Source organism: Lynx canadensis, chromosome B4 (genome assembly GCF_007474595.2).
Source record: "Lynx canadensis isolate LIC74 chromosome B4, mLynCan4.pri.v2, whole genome shotgun sequence".
In the NCBI taxonomy this organism is placed as follows: domain Eukaryota; kingdom Metazoa; phylum Chordata; class Mammalia; order Carnivora; family Felidae; genus Lynx; species Lynx canadensis.
Genome location: NC_044309.1, coordinates 103,306,894 through 103,327,301, shown reverse-complemented (window position 1 = coordinate 103,327,301; position 20,408 = coordinate 103,306,894). Strand labels below are relative to the sequence as shown.

General features: G+C 36.1%; 1 protein-coding gene across 1 annotated transcript in view; it reads right to left on the bottom strand.

The window, feature by feature from the left end:
• Nucleotides 1–1,188: 1,188 nt before the first annotated feature.
• PTPRQ (protein tyrosine phosphatase receptor type Q) overlaps nucleotides 1,189–20,408 on the bottom strand; it is a 229,341-nt gene continuing 210,121 nt past the window's right edge. Inside the window, exons 41-46 of the mRNA XM_032593794.1 lie at nucleotides 17,716–17,850; nucleotides 17,392–17,517; nucleotides 15,898–16,046; nucleotides 6,827–6,962; nucleotides 1,518–1,641; nucleotides 1,189–1,282 (exon numbers count right to left, since the gene is read on the bottom strand). Of these exons, the coding sequence (XP_032449685.1) occupies nucleotides 1,245–1,282; nucleotides 1,518–1,641; nucleotides 6,827–6,962; nucleotides 15,898–16,046; nucleotides 17,392–17,517; nucleotides 17,716–17,850 (708 nt within the window). The 3' untranslated portion in view covers nucleotides 1,189–1,244. The remainder of the gene's footprint in view (nucleotides 1,283–1,517; nucleotides 1,642–6,826; nucleotides 6,963–15,897; nucleotides 16,047–17,391; nucleotides 17,518–17,715; nucleotides 17,851–20,408) is intronic.

Genomic DNA, 20,408 nt, shown 5'->3' with positions numbered 1-20,408 from the left:
CAATTTTATTGGCTATCATATTTCCTATATGTACATGCCAGCAGAAATAAGCATAATTTCCTATATGTATATGCCGGCAGAAATAAGGTATAATTCTTATCACAGAAGAAATAGAATAATTGATACTATTTTGTTTTATGATCCTTAATTGAAATCTATGACAAAATAATTTCATTATAGTTCAAAACTTTCTTAGCACATTGTCACTAACAGAAGAGAGGCTGTAATATGTTTTTAAAAATCTCTCATTTGCTACAACCTGGTTAATTTCTTTGTTTTCAGTTCCACCAAATACACTCCTCAATAATTTACTTTGGGAAATGAAATAAAGGCCATTTTATATAATCTATTCAGAAGTTTCTGTTGGCACCACAGCAGCACGTCGTTAGGTTACAAGCTTGCCATATATACCTCATACATTTCTGCTGAAGAAACCTTTCAAAACTGTTAATATTAGGTTGAATAGATATCTAATGGACAAATATTCTGATATCTTTAACTATGTATTTAACTATACAACATAGTGGTACAGCTTGTCCTGAAAAATGTACGAACGTAGACAGTACAAATGTACTCTACAACCTGACATGAGCAATAGCACTGTTTAATTTTTTTTTGTTTTTTTCAAACTAAAGATCACAATGCAACTTAAATAGCCCTCAGTGTCCCCGAAGAGCTACTGTGTGTTGCATAAAGGCTAAGTAATCCCTGCAGTGTCAGAGGGTTACCGTTCAGCTGTTCGAGATCATGAGATGATATCTCAGCACTCATAAAACAGAGATTCAAAACACAGGGGTGTACATGGAAGTACAGATCATTATGACAGTCCTGGAAGTTATCCACAAGAAACGTCAACACCCTGGAGGCCAAAATAACACTACTGAATCAACATTTACAACTTTTGTTCAAATTCGATCCAATATGCAGGGAAATTTTACATAGAAAGATCATAATGATAATTTTCCATTTGGCTTATTCCAAAAATGTGGAAGACTTCAAAAAATCTCTGGGATATTTTTTCTTAAACATTTTACATGCATATTTATTCTGTACAAAACAAATAATTATCCTCAATTAGCTATTTCCTACAACTATTCATAAAATGTCAATCCATTTAGTAAGGCACAGTAACAGAAACATTGAGATTTATTTAAGGTTGTACATTTCAATTCAGAAGAGCGAGGGGGAAATTTTGGCCCCTGGGATTTGAAAATATCTTCAGTTGTAATGTTTGGTCTGGATATTTACATGGTGGTTTCTTCCCATTCAAGCTCAACATCACCTATAACATAAAGTAACATGTCACAAGAGATATTTTAACTGAAGCTACCAGTTAAAAATATTTAAGTGCTTCATGGCAAAAATACGAAGAGAGGCTATTATCTTAACTTGGATTAGAGAGAAATAAAAAAAAATTGTTATGTGCATTAGCCAAGCTATTAAAACATTTTCAACATGTGTTTATTATGTAATTAATCTCCTGGTAAACTAGTAAATTGTACAATTTGCCTGGTTACCTTCCATGGCATCCAAAGAGTCCATCTTCTGAAGTGCTGAATAGTTAACAAAACAGATGGGCTGGTTACTTCCTTTACTTGATAAGAGATCCAGAATGCACTGGTATAAAAAGATATACTGTGCCTAGACACCAAAGAAAGAGTGGTTAAATACATGGATAGGGAGGAGATTTTTCTTAGAAGGGGAGCTATACCATTACAGTGAAAAGTAATGCTGAATTTAATAAATGGCAAACAGCTAGAAGAAGCACAGAACTTACCATGTATATAAATGATTTTCTATCATTTCAAACATAAGGTTTTCTAAGTTCCTGTGGCTTCTTGTTTCTTTTTTTTAATACTTATCATTAAACCCCATGCTAATATGTTTCTGCTTGCTGTGATTATTTTCAAAAGTAGCAAATTAGATTATTTAAATCTATTTATGAATTTCCTTTTTCCTCTTAGGTCTAAATTAGTAATTTTTTCCTATAAATAGTTTCCTTTTTAGAATGATTAGCATGGTTGTTGGCATGCAGGTGCTAAATTTGCTTTCACTATCTGTGAGTGAGCATATCTATACACCATCAGCACATTTAAAATACATTTAACAATTCTGTTAATCACCTGACACTTGGCCTACTTAATGTCAAGTTTCTGGTCTTTATTTGTAACTATAAGGTAGTTGATCACTGAAATATCCTAACACCCACACTCTGGACAAGGACTCCTAACATTTCCTCTGAATGTTTAGGCTAAATTCAGTACTATCTAGCTTCTTGAAGTTTTTTTCAATATAATTCAGTAAACTGTTAGCATTTCTGAGTTTGGACTTTCACAAAGATACTTAAGGTCAAGTCATAGAAAATCATCCTCACTTTTACATAGGAAACAACTGCTGTTAAAGGAATATAACCAAATGTATATACATATATATACACACACACACACACACACATAACTAATTTAATAGAATGTCCTCTATCTATCTATCTTCAGAGGTTATATTCATATCTATAGCTACTGTATATCAAAATCTTTTTGGGGGGCGCCCGGGTGGCTCAGGCAGTTAGGCGGCCGACTGTTCAGCTCAGGTCATGATCTCACAGTCCGTGAGTTCGAGCCCCGCGTCGGGCTCTGTGCTGACAGCTCAGAGCCCGGAACCTGCTTCGGATTCTGTGTCTCCCTCTCTCTCTGTCCCTCCCCTGCTCATGCTCTGTCTCTCTCTGTCTCAGAAATAAAAACATTAAAAAAAAAAAATTAAAAAAAAAATCTTTTTGGAATTCCTCCACTGAAACTGTCTTCAGAAACTGTTGGTCATTATTATGAATATCTATTTCTTCATGAATTACAAAATGTTTCCAAACATCTCATCTCATCTCATCTCATCTCATCTCATCTCATCTCATCTCATCAGAATGTCAGTTCTGTGAGGGCAGGACTCTGTCACACTCATTGCTATATTCCCATTGCCTGTAATAGTGCCTGGCATGTAGCAGTTACGTAACAAATGTTTGTTGACTTAGTACAATTTAATTCTCATTCCTAGCCAACCTTTATCATTCAAGGAACAATTTCATGTGGACAACGTTCAGAAGTCATTAGGGATTAGGTTTTATAAGTGAGTGCATGATCAAGTTGCATAATTCAGTTTTGGTAAGAAATAAAGTGTTGTTAGAAAGTAATAAAAATTCTGTTGAAATCACTAGTAAATTACTTCTCAAGGTAATTCTAAAAAAGCGTTTTCAAATATACGTCCCACGATGAATAACATTATTGGCAGAAATACACAGACACAATACAGCTTCTCCAAAAATGACAATCTTGGAATTTATGAGTTTTGGTATTTTTTATAAAATCGCATTTGAATTTGAAGTCACATTTGATATGTGAAGCTTCTGACTGTCCCGATCTCATTTTCTCCACTGGAAAGAATGATGTGTGTAAATTCTGCCAGCAGGGCAGGCTGAGCTCCACGGCCAGTACTATATTTTCCAAGATCCCTCTGTCATGGTGTGTTATTGCCAAAGAGGCAGTGATGAGTTCAATTCCAGCTTCTACCTTAGATAATCATGGTATCTTAAGAATTAAACTTTTCTGATGTTTGGCTTCCTCATGTGGAAGATCGTAACACCTATGTTGTGATATTTAAAGGATTTAATATATATAAAGTGCCTGGCAAAAAACTACATACGGCAAATACATGAGTTTTTTTTTTTTTCTTTTACCCTAAGGCTTCACATCTGTTAATTTCCAGGAAAACCACAGCAGGGAAGGGACTCATCCATATTAACCCTTATTGGAAGTACCGAAAGCATCTCAGCATGTTATCTTATTGCATACTATTCTCTCAGAAAGTTCTTGGGCTGCTATGAACTATTTTTTGGTAGACAATGAAAGAACTCATAGCTCTCTCCTGGGTCTGGGCCATGCCCCTCTGGGGCCTTTTAGTGGCAAAATATTGCTGAGGTTCCCACCTCCTCATCCCTGCCCATGGCTACTGTAGCATGTGCCAAGATAGCATTCTTTATAGAAATTGGAACTACTCCCCAGTGCAACAGAAGAAAATAAGAAACCACTCTTGGGCAAGGCAATAGTGGTTTGTAAGGACTGGAGTCAAGAACTGTGGTCATTTTCCTTTTTTATCACCACAGAAAAAAGACAGCAAAGAGCATAACTTTGGGAATGAAGTGAGGTGAAAGAGAGCTTTTGAGAACCAGCTTTTCAGCAAGTAGGGAATCCAGAAGAATTCTGTCAGATATTTACCGCATGCTGGGCATTTACTGCATGTTGGTGCTTTAGATACTTTCTCTTATTTGATACTGACAATAAACTTGTGAAAAGTAAAACATGACTATTTTACAAAAGAGAAATAACTAAAAGAGTTTAATTAAACAAAGTCACAGACCAGCAATTAATTAGCTGAGCTAGAATCTTAACTCAATTTTCTGACCTCAAAACTCATGTTCTTTCTATTCCCTTGCCTACCCTGCAACATAGTACTCGGGCTGGTTAAACAAGCATAACATATGAAGCTTATAGCATATACTGAGCACTAAATTGTGTGAAATTATTAACCGGCATTCTTGAACATACACTTTACAAAGTCTGGTGCCACAAAACTTAGAGCAAGTCAAAATGTTTCCAATTTTTATTATCTGAGGATTGACTCTAGATTCTAAAAGGAAACAATATCCCTATCAGCCCCACCCTCTATAATATCCAAAAGAGTCAACCAATCTTGATCATTGTCAAGAACACTGAGTGCTTGTGCACGTGTGTACATCCAGGAACATGGGAGGAAAATGTTAGCTTTCTATTTATTCTTATTGTTAACAAAAATAAGAAAGAATTTGGGTTTAAATAATGGTTAATAGTTGGATTTATATTGGATCCCTTATAATTGAGGACACCTAATTTGTGGGCTCACTGCAAAATGAAAATGTGAGTTTCCTCCCTCAAAAAATATTAATGATTTTCAAGACAGTGACAGCAAACACTGCATCAAGTGCCCTTTTGAGCATGGGCCCTGTGAGATTGTGCCTGTCACACCCAGGAAGTCAACCCTGGTCACAAGTTATATTCCGTTTCTGAAGTATCCTAAAGGAAGAGTGATACTTCACTCATTTGTTCCCTTTCAGCATAGAAGAGAATGTACATGGATTACATTACCTAATTTTACCTAACCATCACAAAACTGACGTGGCTTAGAAAGATTCCTACAAAGAGACTGTGGATTGAAGGCAGTATTTATCATATAAGCCCAAATGAATGACAAGGAAACAGCAAGGCTGAAATTCTTTGTACCTCTAGAATAATCTTATGGTCATTCTAGTCGGTAAAAACAACAGTGTAATGAAATCTGATAAAAAGCTAGATCACTTGTTTAAAAATTATAAATAATTTAGAACATGTATCTAAAATCACAATTGAAATAGAATTACCTTGTGCTAAGTGTATATTTTATCTTTTGAAAATACTTAATGATAATATGAGAGCATCATAATTAGCAAGGTTTCAAAATATTGCTTATTTGATCTTTATTACATGTTTTTTATTTCTCATTTTGTATGCTTTATAATTTATATAATTGTTCAATCTACATTTAAAAAATAAATATAGAATTATTGGAGTTGAATGTGCAAATATTTTTCCTGAAAGGGACGTGCAGTCCACAAAGTTTAGATGTCTCTGGTCCAGCCAGCATCTTCCTAAGAACACTAATGTTCCCCTACATGGCATTGTAAGTTCTGGGGTCAAAAAAGGTTCAAGGATTTCATAATCATGTAAGTTTGGTAAAAGATGCCCACAGGGGCTCTACATTGGTAATTGTAATGCAAAGTAGCATAGAGCCTTTAAGAAATTTTAAGATAAGTTTAACTTATTTTCAAACTTATTAAAGCCAAGAACCTGTTTTCTCACACCTTTAACAACTAGGATGCTATTTGTGTTTTCTAGTAGGTATTGTGGAAAATATGGTTAAGGCTGGTCTGTATATTTACTGTGAAAAAATTTCTAGTTGAAGAACATAAAAATACCAATTCATATATACAGACAGAAACATCTTACATGTTACCGTTAGACAGACTTGGGCTTGAATTGTGGTTCTGAAACTAATTAATAGTATAACCTTATTATATCATTTAAATTCTTCAAAGGGAACATCTACTTCCCTACTTATAAAGCAAAGCCAATAACTGCTAGTCTGTTGATTAGTTTTATTGGCACTTCTTTACAAATAAAGGATTAAATGAGATAATACACGTTAAGGATTTAGTATTACACTGTGTGACTTTTTTAATGAAGAAAAAAATATATTTTATAAACATTTTTGCCTACAAACCAAAACAACAGAACAAAATACTCCAAGATAGTTAGTTGATAGTATGCTATGATGATCATTAGTACTACTATACAATAGGGGTAAATATGGACAAATGAAATACTTAAAACCCCATAACAGTATTTTAAAGTTTTCCCAAATATAATTTTTAGCATGTTTACAAAAGAAATTGATTTGATTCATTTCCTGAGCTTCTCAAATTTGCCAAATGCTAAAGACAGATCAATTTTATGAATTATTTTCTATATACTTATCAGTATAAACGAAGTAGGATGACCAGTGAGTAACAGTGCACAGGGGTGACTATGCTGCATGAGCTACCCTTCCCCAATTCCCCCCACTAGGAGGTTTGTAATATAGCAAAAGAGAGCAGAGCGGCTGCTATGCAAATAAGGTTTCAAGTCCATGCCCAACCAGACTGCTGCCACTAATATCCTCCCTGTAGAAATTGTAGAGCTGACACTGCACACGGTTTTAGACATCTTACCAGGTTCTGCACCATGCACATTCTTTCACTTCTCAGTTCAGCTACTAATCCATATATATCCACAAAATCATGATCATTTATATGTTGTGTTAAGTGGTCCAGAGCAATAAAAACTCCAGTTCTTCCAACTCCAGCACTGCAGGAAGAGTGAATATTGTTCAGCAAAAGATTGTTCATGTTGATAGTAAAGAAGAAAATGAATTATGATAATAATAAATCCTAAACAGTTCTTTTTCTTATTTGGAGGTAGATTTTCTTTGGAGTGTGTTTGGATTTGTATTGTTACCAAGACTAGATAGACCAAGATGATTATCATTAGCACTCTCATCAAATGTTTGAGTTTTTTTTAAATGTGAAATTTATTGTCAAATTGGTTTCCATACAACAGCCAGTGCTCAGCCCAACAGGTGCCCTCCTCAATGCCCATCACTCACTTTCCCTCCCTCCCACCCCCCATCAACTCTCAGTTTATTCTCAGTTTTTAAGAGTCTCTTATGGTTTGCCTCCCTCCCTTTCTAACTTTTTTTTCCCCCTTCCCCTTCCCCATGGTCTTCTGTTAGTTTCTCAGGATCCACATAAGAGTGAAAACATATGGTATCTGTCTTTCTCTGTATGACTTATTTCACCTAGCATAACACTCTCCAGTTCCATCCATGTTGCTACAAAGGGCCAGATTTCATTCTTTCTCATTGCCAAGTAGTATTCCATTGTATATATAAACCACAACTTCTTTATCCATTCATCAATTGATGGACATTTAAGCTCTTTCCATAATTTGGCTATTGTTGAAAGTGCTGCTATAAACATTGGGGTACAAGTGCCCCTATGCATCAGCACTCCTGTATCCCTTGGGTAAATTCCTAGCAGTGCTATTGCTGGGTCATAGGGTAGATCGATTTTAAATTTTTTGAGGAAACTCCACACTGTTTTCCAGAGAGGCTGCACCAGTTTGCATTCCCACCAAGAGTGCAAGAGGGTTCTCGTTCCTCCACATCCTCGCCAGCATCTATAGTCTGATTTGTTCATTTTAGCCACTCTGACTGGCATGAGGTGATATCTGAGTGTGGTTTTGATTTGTATTTCCCTGATGAGGAGCGATGTTGAGCATCTTTTCATGGGCCTGTTGGCCATCTGGATGTCTTCTTTAGAGAAGTGTCTATTCATGTCTTCTGCCCATTTCTTCACTGGATTATTTGTTTTTTGGGTGTGGAGTTTGGTAAGTTCTTTATAGATTTTGGATACTAGCCCTTTGTCCGATATGTCATTTGCAAATATCTTTTCCCATTCCGTTGGTTGCCTTTTAGTTTTGTTGATTGTTTCCTTTGCTGTGCAGAAGCTTTTTATCTTTATGAGGTCCCAATAGTTCATTTTTGCTTTTAATTCCCTTGCCTTTGGAGATGTGTCAAGTAAGAAATTGCTGCAGTTGAGGTCAGAGAGGTTTTTTCCTGCTTTCTCCGCTAGGGTTTTGATGGTTTCCTGTCTCACATTCAGGTCCTTTATCCATTTTGAGTTTATTTTTATGAATAGTGTAAGAAAGTAGTCTAGTGTCATTCTTCTGCATGTTGCTGTCCAGCTCTCCCAGAACCATTTGTTAAAGAGACTTTTTTCCATTGGATATGCTTTCTTGCTTTGTCAAAGATTAGTTGGCCATACTTTTGTGGGTCCAATTCTGGAGTCTCTATTCTATTCCATTGGTCTATGTGTCTGTTTTTGTGCCAATATCATGCTGTCTTGATGATTACAGCTTTGTAGTAGAGGCTAAAGTCTGGGATTGTGATGCCTCCTGCTTTGGTTTTCTTCTTCAATATTACTTTGACTCTTCGGGGCCTTTTGTGGTTCCATACAAATTTTAGGATTGCTTGTTCTAGCTTCGAGAAGAATGCTGGTGCAATTTTGATTAGGATTGCATTGAATGTATACATAGCTTTGGGTAGTATTGACATTTTAACAATATTTATTCTTCCAACCCATGAGCACGGAATGTTTTTCCATTTCTTTATATCTTCTTCAATTTCCTTCATAAGCTTTCTATAGTTTTCAGCATACAGATTTTTACATCTTTGGTTAGGTTTATTTATAGGTATTTTATGCTTCTTGGTGCAATTGTGAATGGGATCAGTTTCGTTTTTTGTCTTTCTGTCACTTCATTATTAGTGTATAAGAATGCAACTGATTTCTGTACATTAATTTTGTATCCTGTGACTTTGCTGAATTCATGTATCAGTTTTAGCAGACTTTTGGTGAGTCTAACAGGTTTTCCATGTATATTACCATGTAATCTGTAAGAAGTGAAAGCTTGACTTCATCTTTGTGAATTTTGATGCATTTGATTTCCTTTTGTTGTCTGATTGCTGATGCTAGAACTTCCAACACTATGTTAAACAACAGCGGTGAGAGTGGACATCCCTGTTGTGTTCCTGATCTCAGGGGGAGAGCTCTCAATTTTTCCCCATTGAGGATGAGATTAGCTGTGGGCTTTTCATAAATGGCTTTTATGATGTTTAAGTATGTTCCTTCTATCCCAACTTTCTTGAGAGTTTTTCTTAAGAAAGGATGCTGAATTTTGTCAAATGCTTTTTCTGCATCAATTCACAGAATCATGTGGTTCTTATCTTTTCTTTTATTAATGTGATGTATCACATTGATTGATTTGTGAATACTGAAACTAGCCCTTGCAGCTCAGGAATGAATCCCATTGATCATGGTGAATAATTCTTTTTACATGCTGTTGAATTCAGTTTGCTAGTATCTTGTTGAGAATTTTTGCATCCATATTCATCAGGGATATTGGCCTGTAGTTCTTTTTTTTTTTTTTTTTTTTTTCTGGGTCTCTGTCCGATTTGGGAATCAAAGTAATGTTGACTTCATAGAATGAGTCTGGAAGTTTTCCTTCCCTTTCTGTGTTTTGGAACAGCTTGAGAAGGATAGGTATTATCTCTTCTTTAAATGTCTGGTAGAATTCCCCAGGGAAGCCATCTGGTCCTGGACTCTTATTTGTTGGGAGATTTTTGATAAGTGATTCAATTTCTTCTCTGGTTATGGGTCTGTTCAAATTTTCTATTTCTTCCTGTTTGAATTTTGGAAGTTTGTGGGTGTTTAGGAATTTGTCCATTCTTCCAGGTTGTCCAGGTTGCTGGCATATAATTTTTCATAGTATTCCCTGATAATTGCTTGTATTTCTGAGGGATTGGTTGTAATAATTCCATTTTAATTAATGATTTTATCTATTTGGGTCCTCTCCCTTTTCTTTTTGAGAAGGCTGGCTAGAGGTTTATCAATTTTGTTTATTTTTTAAAAAAACAAACTCTTGGTTTCTTTGATCTGCTCTGCTGTTTTTTTTTTTTTAATTCTTTATTGTTTATTTCTGCTCTGACCTTTATTATTTCTCTTCTTCTGCTGGGTTGGGGTGTCTTTGCTGTTCTGCTTCTAGTTCCTTTAGGTGTGCTGTTAGATTTTGTATTTGGGATTTTTCTTGTTTCTTGAGATAGGCCTGAATTGCAATGTATTTTCCTCTCAGGACTGCCTTTGCTGCATCCCAAAGTGTTTGGATTGTTGTATTTTCATTTTCATTTGTTTCCATATATTTTTAAATTTCTTCTCTAATTGCCTGGTTGACCTATTCATTCTTTAGTAGGGTGTGCTCTAACCTCCATGCTTTTGGAGGTTTTCTAGACTTTTTCCTGTAGTTGATTTCAAGTTTCATAGCATTGTGGTTTGAAAGTGTGCATGGTATGATCTCAATTATTTTATACTTATTAAGGGCTCTTTTGTGACCCAGTATGTGATCTATCTTGGACAATTTTACATGTGCACTCAAGAAAAAGTATATTCTGTTGCTCTGGGATGCAGAGTTCTAAATATGTCTGTCAAGTCCATCTGATCCAATGTATCATTCAGGGCCCTTGTTTCTTTATTGATTCTGTGTCTAGATGATCTATCCAGTGTTGTAAGTGGAGTATTAAAGTCCCCTGCAATTTCCAAATTCTTATCAATAAGGTTGCCTATGTTTGTGATTGTTTAATATATTTGGGGGCTCCTGTATTCGGTGCCTAGACATATATAATTGTTAGCTCTTCCTGATGGATAGACCCTGTAATTATTATATAATGTCCTTCTTCATCTCTTGTTACAGCCTTTAATTTAAAGTCTAGTTTGTCTGATATAAGTATGGCTACTCCAGCTTTCTTTGACTTCCAGTGGCATGATAGATAGTTCTCCATCCCCTCACTTTCAATCTGAAGGTGTCCTCAGGTCTAAAATGAGTCTCTTGTAGACAGCAAATAGATGGGTCTTGTTTTTTTTAATCCATGCTGATACCCTATGTCTTTTGGTTGGAGCATTTAGTCCATTTACATTCAGTGTTATTATTGAAAGATAATGGGTTTAGAGTCATTGTGATATCTGTAGGTTTCATGCTTGTAGTGATGTCTCTGGGACTTTGTGGTCCTTGTAACATTTCACTCATAGAGTCCTCCTTAGGATCTCTTGTAGGGCTGGCTTAGTGATGATGAATTCCTTCAGTTTTTGTTTGTTTGGAAAACCTTTATCTCTCCTATTCTGAATGACACACTTGCTGGATAAAGGGTTCTTGGCTGCATATTTTTTCTGTTCATCACATTGAAGATTTCCTGCCATTCGTTTCTGGCCTGCCAAGTTTCAGTAGATAGGTCTGCTACTACACTTTGTGTCTACTTTGTATGTTAGGGCCTATTTATCCCTAGCTGCTTTCAGAATTCTCTCTTTATCCTTGTATTTTGCCAGTTTCACTATGATATGTTGTACAGAAGATCGATTCAAGTTACATCTGAAGGGAGTTCTCTGTACCTCTTGGATTTCAGTGCCTGTTTCCTTCCCCATATCAGGAAAGTTCTCAGCTAGGATTTGTTCAAGTACACCTTCAGCCCCTTTCTCTCTCTCTTCCTCTTCTGGAATTCCTATAATACAGATATTGTTCCATTTGATTGCAATACTTAGTTCTCTAATTCTCCCCTCATACTCCTGGATTTTTTTCTCTCTTTTTCTCAGCTTCCTCTTTTTCCATAATTTTACCTTCTGATTCAGCTATTGTCTCCTCTGTCTCTTCAATCCATGCTATTTTTTTTAACCAGTTGAACTTTTCCTCTTTCATAATATTTTAAGGGGTGTATTCGGAGAAGTATACAGATGATTTGTTTGTTTCAAGTTTTTATTTAAATTGTAGTTAGTTAACATGTAGTGTAATAATGGTTATAGGAGTAGAATTTAGTGATTTAACACTTACATACAACACCCAGTGCTCCTCACAAGTGCCCTCCTTAATCCCCATCACCCATTTAGCCCATCTTCCACTCACCTGCCTTCCATCAACTTTCAGTTTGTTCTCTATAGTTAAGAGTCTCTTATGGTTTGCCTTTTTCTTTATTTTTCCTTCCCCTGTGTTCCTCTGTTTTGTTCCTTAAGTTCCACATATGAATGAAATCATATGGTATTGGTCTTTCTCTGAATGACTTATTTCACTTAGCACAATATACTCTAGCTCCGTCCACATCATTGCAAATGGCAAGATTTCATTCCTTTTGATGGCTGAGTAATATTCCATTATATATACATACGTATCAAGAAGTTTTTTTTTTTTTTAAACTGTTGAACATTTTTAACACCAGAAACTTTGTATTGCACATATTTTTGGTTACGAATAGAAATGCTGAATATTAAAAATGCCAACTGTTTAGCCCTACAGCATTTACTCTGCTTCTTACTGGCAGTCTCTCATCTGTTCTTTTCACTTTCTTTTCTTAGAATTTTTTTTTTTTACTTCCTATAGATAATAAAATTGAAAAGCTATTTCCTTTTAAGAAATTAGCTTAGGGTTGCCTGGGTGGCTCAGTCAGTTAAGCATTTGACTTCGGCTCAGGTCACGATCTCATGGTTTGTGAGTTTGAGCCCTGCATCAGGTTGTGTGCTGACAGCTCAGAGCCTGGAGCCTGCTTCGGATTCTGGGTCTCCCTCTCTCTCTATCCCTCCCCGACTAGTGTTCTGTCTCTCTCTGTCTCTCAAAAATAAATAAATGTAAAAAAAAGTTTTTTTAATTAAAAAAAGAAATTAGTTTCATACCCAAGGACAAGTATGTGCTCCATAGAAATCATGAACTGATAAACTTGACAAGATTTATGCAGAAATTCCCATTAGAAGAAAAAGACTCATAGCTATTCGAATGGTTAACACAGGAAGTAAATATAAAAAAAGAAAAAAAGACACAGGGAAGGCCACCTAGTCTTATAAATGTTACTTTGAACAACATAAAATTGCCATTTTTGTAGGTAAGAAATAACTGAATCTTAGCAATTTCCCATGATTCAGCCATATACGAAATAATGAGCATTACAACATAAATCCAATTATGGTAACACATATATACACATGCCTGAACAGAGTAATTGGTTATTACATTATTCAATATATTTTGAATGTCAGACCCTGTCCAGGCATCTGGGGTGCAGCTATGAACAACAATCCAAAGTCTCTGCACTTGAGGAGCTTATTTTCTAGAGGACAGTGAAGGGCAGTACACAAATACTGCATAGAATGTGCCTGGCGGTAATAAGCACTATGAAGAAAGAGAAATCAGGTTAAGGAGAAGGTGTCTCTGATTATGTAATATTTGGAAAGAAACTCGAATAAGGGACACACAGTGTGAGAGGAGCACTGCAGCCGGAGGGTGTGTCTGGGGAGGTGTGTGTGGAGCATGTTCTGCATGTTGGAAGAAGAGCAAGGAGCCCAGGGCCCGGGGACTGCCGTGGAGAGGTGAGAGGGGAGAGGCGTCAGAGTACTTGCTGCAGGGCCGCAGGTAGAGCGCAAGAGCAAGGGCAGAGTCAGGGATGACTCCGGGTTCTGGCACCATGGGGAGTGGACTTGCAGTTCACGAAGATGGGGACTGAGAAGGTGGAGTGAGGTTGGAGATTGAATCAAGTGTTCTGTTTTGGACACATCAAATTTTCAGTTTTGTGGTCATTCAGGTTGTCACATTAAATTGGCAGTTAAATGTACATCTGAGTTGAGGTGAGAAGCTGGGGTTAGAGATAAAAATTTAGTAGAGTTTTAAATGATACCAAAAAGAATTATTAATTTGAGCATTCTTTTTTCTGATATTTCATCCATTTCTATTACAAAGGGGGAGACTCTGTCTCTCTCTCTCTCTCTCTCTCTCTCTCTCTGTCTATTGAAGTATAATTGACACACAATGTGACATTAGTTTCAGGTATACAACATAGTGATTTGTTAAGTCTATAGATTATGCTATGTTCATCACAGTGTAGCTACTATCTGCTCTCTACTCTTTTTTTTTTAATTTTTTAATGTTTATTTTTGAAGAAGAGAGAGAGAGAGACATGAGGGGGGAGATGCAGAGAGAAAGGGAGACACAAAATCCAAAGCAGGCTCTAGGCTTTGAGCTGTCAGCACAGAGCTCGACGTGGGGCTTGAACCTATGGACTGCGAGGTCATGACCTGAGCCAAAGTTGGACACTTAACCGACTGAGCCCCATGCTCTCTACTCTTTTTGAGGCTATAAGGGATTAGGTACTTTTCTTTTCTAATGGATGTTAGTGTCAGTATATGTGCAAGACACAAAGAAGCTAAAGGCAGCTACTGTTCATTAAAAATTTTAATCATCAATGACCCAGCTTAACAGGAATAGTTGACTTTAGAAGCAAGCTGTTAATCTATTTATATCATATACTATTTTGATGAAAATGTTATGTTTAGGGAGGGGAAATGGAAATAAGACAGTAAAAATGAGGCTTTTAATCTTTGTTCTGTATGCTTTTTAAACCTAAATATTGTTTAGATATTTTGTAATGAGCAAGCATTTATGTATTACCTTTATAATTAAAAAAAATGTAAAATATTCCTAGAAAATATATAACCATTTAAATCACATATTGAATTTTCTCCTCTAAATAAAAGTAAAAAACTTGGATGGATTAACATTTTCTTACATCTTTAACCAGATTGATTACAGCATACACCTGTTAGAAAAATTATCAATCAGTTATTGGAAAAATTATAATTAATAATTTATTAATTATTAATGTGACTAAGTACTGTTACCTAATAATTTTATTGCAGTAATAGATATGTAACAAACAATTTACCATTTTAACCATATTTAAGTACACAACTCAGTTGGCATGAAACACATTCACAACATTGTGCAACCATCACCACTAACCATTTCCAGAACTTTTTCATCATCCCAAGCAGAAGTTCTCATGAAACAACTAACTAAACAACATACGCATTATAACTCCCCATCTCTCTCTCCCTCAAGTCCCTGGTAACCACAATTTTACTTTCTGTCTCTATGAATTTACCTATTCTAGGCATCTCATGTAAATGGAATCATAAAATAGTGTATTATTATCCACTTTTTCTCTAATTTACAAACCAATTGTTGAAGAGACACAAGTTGAGACTTATTTAGATCTATCATGTTAGAAAACACAAATTAAATCAATCTGTCCAGAAAAACTCTGAATGCTAAAAACCTTGAATTTTATTTCTAGTATTAAATACCAATGAAAATGAGGAGACAACTTTCAACTTGCAGTTATATTCTCTTAACCATGTTCAAAAAGCTAGCCAAAGAAGGACATGAGAGTAGCTAAAGTTTGTACAAATTTGTTATAATACTTGGGTTGGCCACCCAATTTAATCTTTATTTTAAAGTTCATCTTCTTTTATTCTTTACAACTCAAATCTAAAAATTCTTTTTACAAAAAATTAAATTATGATAGTAGACTAATGCCAATTGAAATAATAAAGGATCTGATGTTTATTTGTAAAATTCTTAAAATCCTACACACACACACACTAACACATACACACACACACACACACACACACACACATACACACACATCAATGAGGGGCTACAATTAAAAAAAATTTAAAGACTTTCCTTTGAGAGGCATAATCCAGTCAAGACTTCAGGAAAGTTCCCTTATCAATGGTATCATGATAATCAAAAGACACATTGGGTTGAAACGCCATTTCTAGTGTTTCATATAAGGTTCTGAAAATATCTTCCTTACCTGCAGTGAACAATCATAGGTGTTGTGTCATGTGCTCTGCTTGCTCGAACCAACTTTACAAAGTGAACCAGAGGGGCACTGTTTTCAGGGACTCCATGCTCAGGCCAAGCAGTAAAGTTGCACTGTCTCACAGTCATACAATCTCCATGCTAGGCAACATGACAGATTAAAGAAGCACGATACAATTATTAAAGTACCACAGTGAAGGTTTAAGGCAGCTTATGTCTTAGCTTTTGAAGGTGATCTTTTAAAAATGACTATTTAGGGGCGCCTGGGTGGCGCAGTCGGTTGAGCGTCCGACTTCAGCCAGGTCACGATCTCGCGGTCCGTGAGTTCGAGCCCCGCGTCGGGCTCTGTGCTGACTGCTCAGAGCCTGGAGCCTGTTTCGATTCTGTGTCTCCCTCTCTCTCTGCCCCTCCCCCGTTCATGCTCTGTCTCTCTCTGTCCCAAAAATAAATAAACGTTGAAAAAAAAAAATAAAAATGACTATTTACCAAACAGAAGAAACTATGGTTTCATGATTTCCTGCAAGACAGGTCTTCTATTATTGCTACAATAAAGCAAATTGCCTTTCAGCATGAATGGCAACGATAAAAAAGCTTACAAACAGAGGATAATATAGAGTGTTTATATTCAAATGTAGTGTAACATTTCGTAGGACAAGAATTGTAGATTTTAAAACAATTTTGTTCCGGGGCACTGGGTGGTGTAATTGGTGAAGCATGGTTCAGTCGGTTAAGCATCCGACTTTGGCTCAGGTCATGATCTCACGGTTCGTGGGTTCAAGCCCCGTGTGGGGTTCTGTGCTGACAGCTCAGAGCCTGGAGCCTGCTTCAGATTCTGTGTCTCCCTCTCTCTCTCTCGCTCTGAACCTTCTCCACTCACTCTCTGTCTCTGTCTCTCTCCCTCAAGAATAAACATTTACAAATTAAAAATAAAAAAAAAAAACAATTTTGTTCCAAAACGCAAACACATTCACCTATTATTCAAAACACAGGTAATGAGTGTCTGATAATGTTAGAAAGTATAAATTTCCTTAGATCGTTTTCTGTGTGTATAGGCATTTATACAAACTGGTAAGTGGGATCCCATACTATACCTTATGTATTGGTTCTGGATTAAATAGAAAATCAAATTATTAAAATGAGGAGAGATTACTGATTAAGGAAATTCCTGTTTTAAGTCAAATATTATAGTTTCTTCATCAAATAAAAACCTAACAATCTAGTTATTTCCTTCTGTTTTTCCTTTGTCTACCTAACAATTTGGTGATATTTGGTTAATGTAAACTTTAACCATGAGTTTGGAATTAAACAAAGTGACACAGATATTGAGGTCAGTTACCAACTAAAAACTTTGGTTTAGAAAATATTAGGAAAGCACTGTTGAATGTAGAGGTATTGTTGCAAGGGGCAGTTCTAGAAATTAATTTTACTTCTAGACATTTAGAGACTCATATTTACTATTGTGTTCCCCTCCATTGCCTTTTTTTACCCTTTCAATTTTCAGATCCCTGATGGTCCAATCTATTTGAACATCCTCCATTAGCTTTGTAATCACTATATCTCCAAAGACAGTAACTGGTTTGTTGTCCTCTGGCCAATACTGATGGCATCTGATCTGTAGTCAGAGAAAATCACCAGTCATAAGAACCACTGTTATATTAGAATATATATCACAGTTATTGCTACTAAGTTAAAACTGCCTCATAGACAGATGTCTAAGTTATTGATGACTCACAGCATTAGCTGAAATTGTCACACATATATTAAGACAATTGTAAGATAACATCTTGTGAAAGATTTTTAAATAACTTACCCGTCCTTTTTCAAAACACTGTGTTAGCATTACTAATGTTTTTGCTCTGGTTTCCCACACCATTCTCCAAAAATCCCCAACTGTTCCTGGTAATGGACCTTGGGTGGCAATAAATTCATTTGGACATAGGTAGCCCTAAAAGGATATAATTACAACATTATATATATATATAATATATATATATACACACACATATATGCAATACATAAAAATATACTGGTTGTAAAATATATAATAGAATGTTGAATTCACCTACAAATTCACTATCTTGAATGAAGTACCATTAATATTTTGTTCAATTTCTTTACAGTATTAAAAGATGTACATTCTTCCATTGAAATAATATTTATGAGTTCCTACTGTGTGCTAGGCACTGTTCTAGGAATTGGGGATTCAAGCCCTGGCAAAGACACTAAAATTCTTCTTCTCATTTATCTTATATTCTAGTTAGGGGGAGATAGACATTAAGTCTATCAATAAGTCCATTAAATAACCAAATTACACAGAATTTTTAAAGTGATAAGTGCTATGAAAGAGGGTTTTCAGAAAATATGGTGTTCAGAAAAGACTCATGGGTAATATCTTAGGGAAAATGTGAAGAAGGAAGGGAGTAAGCTCTGCAGGATTTGGGGGAAGGTTTTCCAGGTATGAAGTCAAGTGTAACAGCATTAGAGGAATAATATGTCTAGAATTTAATAGCAAGTGGCTGGAGTGGAGTAAATGAGGGAAGACAGTTATAGAAGATGACATAAGAAAGAACAGGGGAGGGAGGATAAGGGTACTTTACATCCTAGTAGATAATTATAAGACTGGTTTTTACTCTGGATGATACAGAAACCTGATGAAAGGCTTTCAACATAACAGTGTTCAAAGCATACACTCTATATGGTTTAGCAGTTTTACTCTGGTTTCTGTAAGAAGACCAGCCTATAGGGGTTAAAAAGTGAAAGGAGGGGGTACCTGGGTGGCTCATTAAACAAGTCTGATTCTTGATTTCGGCTCAGGTCATGATCTCAGTTTGTGGGATGGAGCTCCACATCAGGTTCTGCACTGACAGCATGGAGCCTACTTGGGATTCTCTCTCTCTTTCTCTCTGCCTTCCCCTGCTCGTGTGCTTGCTCACTCTCTTTCCAAATACATACATACATACATACATACATACATACATACATACATATGTTTTTAAAAAAGTGAAAGAAGGAGAGTGGTTAGAAGGTTATTACAACAATCCAACCACGGGGGTAATTTGGCTGACAGCAATGGGGATGGTGAGAAGTGATAAGATATGGATATATTTTGAAGACAGAGTCAAGAGAATTTGCTGACGGACTGGATATTGGGTATAAGAATTTCAGAGGAAGATGGGGAAGACTTCTGGATGCAGATTTGAAGGGAAAATTGGGAATTTATAATTGACATATTAAACCTGAAATCCTTGTTAGATATTCAAGTGGGAATATCATGAAGGCAATTGGGTATATGAGTCTGAAATTCAGGAAGACATCCAAACTGGATGCATAATTTGAAAGTAATCATTGCATAGGTCTCAGTTAAAACACAAGAATGGATGAAATCATGAGGAAATGCATTTGGAAAGAAATCATAAATTCAAGAATTGGGCTCTAGGTAATTCCACTGTTTGGTGGTGGAGGAGATAACAGAGAACCAATGAGACTGAGAGGAAAGAGTCAAAGTTGTAGATGGAAAATCGAGAGAATGATGTCCTGGATACCCAATGAAGGAAGTGTTTCAAGGATGAGTAATGGTAATTATGGTAATTGAATAATGGTAATCGAATGGTAATCATTCGATTTATAAAATGTTTTTGCCAGTCATTTTTGCATTTCACTTTTTTTAGGGACTAAATGTCCTTTGGTACTATAGTATTCTATCAAAGTAGGGACAAATCTGTTCCTGATGTTATTACAGTTCATTTTCATCATGGGTTTAATATTTAATTTCTAATTATAGTAAAAATATATCCTTAAGTTAAAGTAATGCAGGCATCTCAAGTTGACAAGAGAGATAATTGTGAGGTTTTGATGACTTTCTCATGTCCCATTGCATAGTGTTATTATTGTTAGCTCTCTTGAAAATATTTCTAAACTCATTTGTAAAGTTAGTGGCTGTTTATAGGGATGCAGTATCTTTTTTCCTCCCTACCTCTCTTCCACAGTCTATCCACTATCGAAATGTTCCAAGCTCTCTGTGAGTCCTAGCTTCAGGAGCACAATTCCCAAGAACAGCCAAGGGCAGAGGGATAAACACATATTAATCTAGTTACAGACCCTGGCCTGGAGTTTCCCAATCTTAAGGTATTTCCCTCGGACCACCTTCTGGTCTTCCCTTTTCCTTTCCCCAGACTTGGTGTTCTGCTTTTCCATCTGAAGAGTAGTTATTTTGCTTTCTTCCTTACCTCCCTGTACAGTTTTCCTCCCTTTTCCTCTAGCACTCAGAGACAGAAATAAGAATCCAGTGTCCATTTGTAGATGGCTCCTGTCTTTTGCTTCTGGAAAAAGTGTTCATGAACTTTCAGATGGAGGTGCCATGGAACAAAATTGGGGAGTGGGGGGAAATATCAGATGTATATTTCTGAGAAGTCTTCACTCTTTCTGAGGGAAGACTGCCTGACTTTGGGGATGGTGAAGTAAGGGACACTATGATTTAATGGCTTTTCTATTTCCATCTGTTCC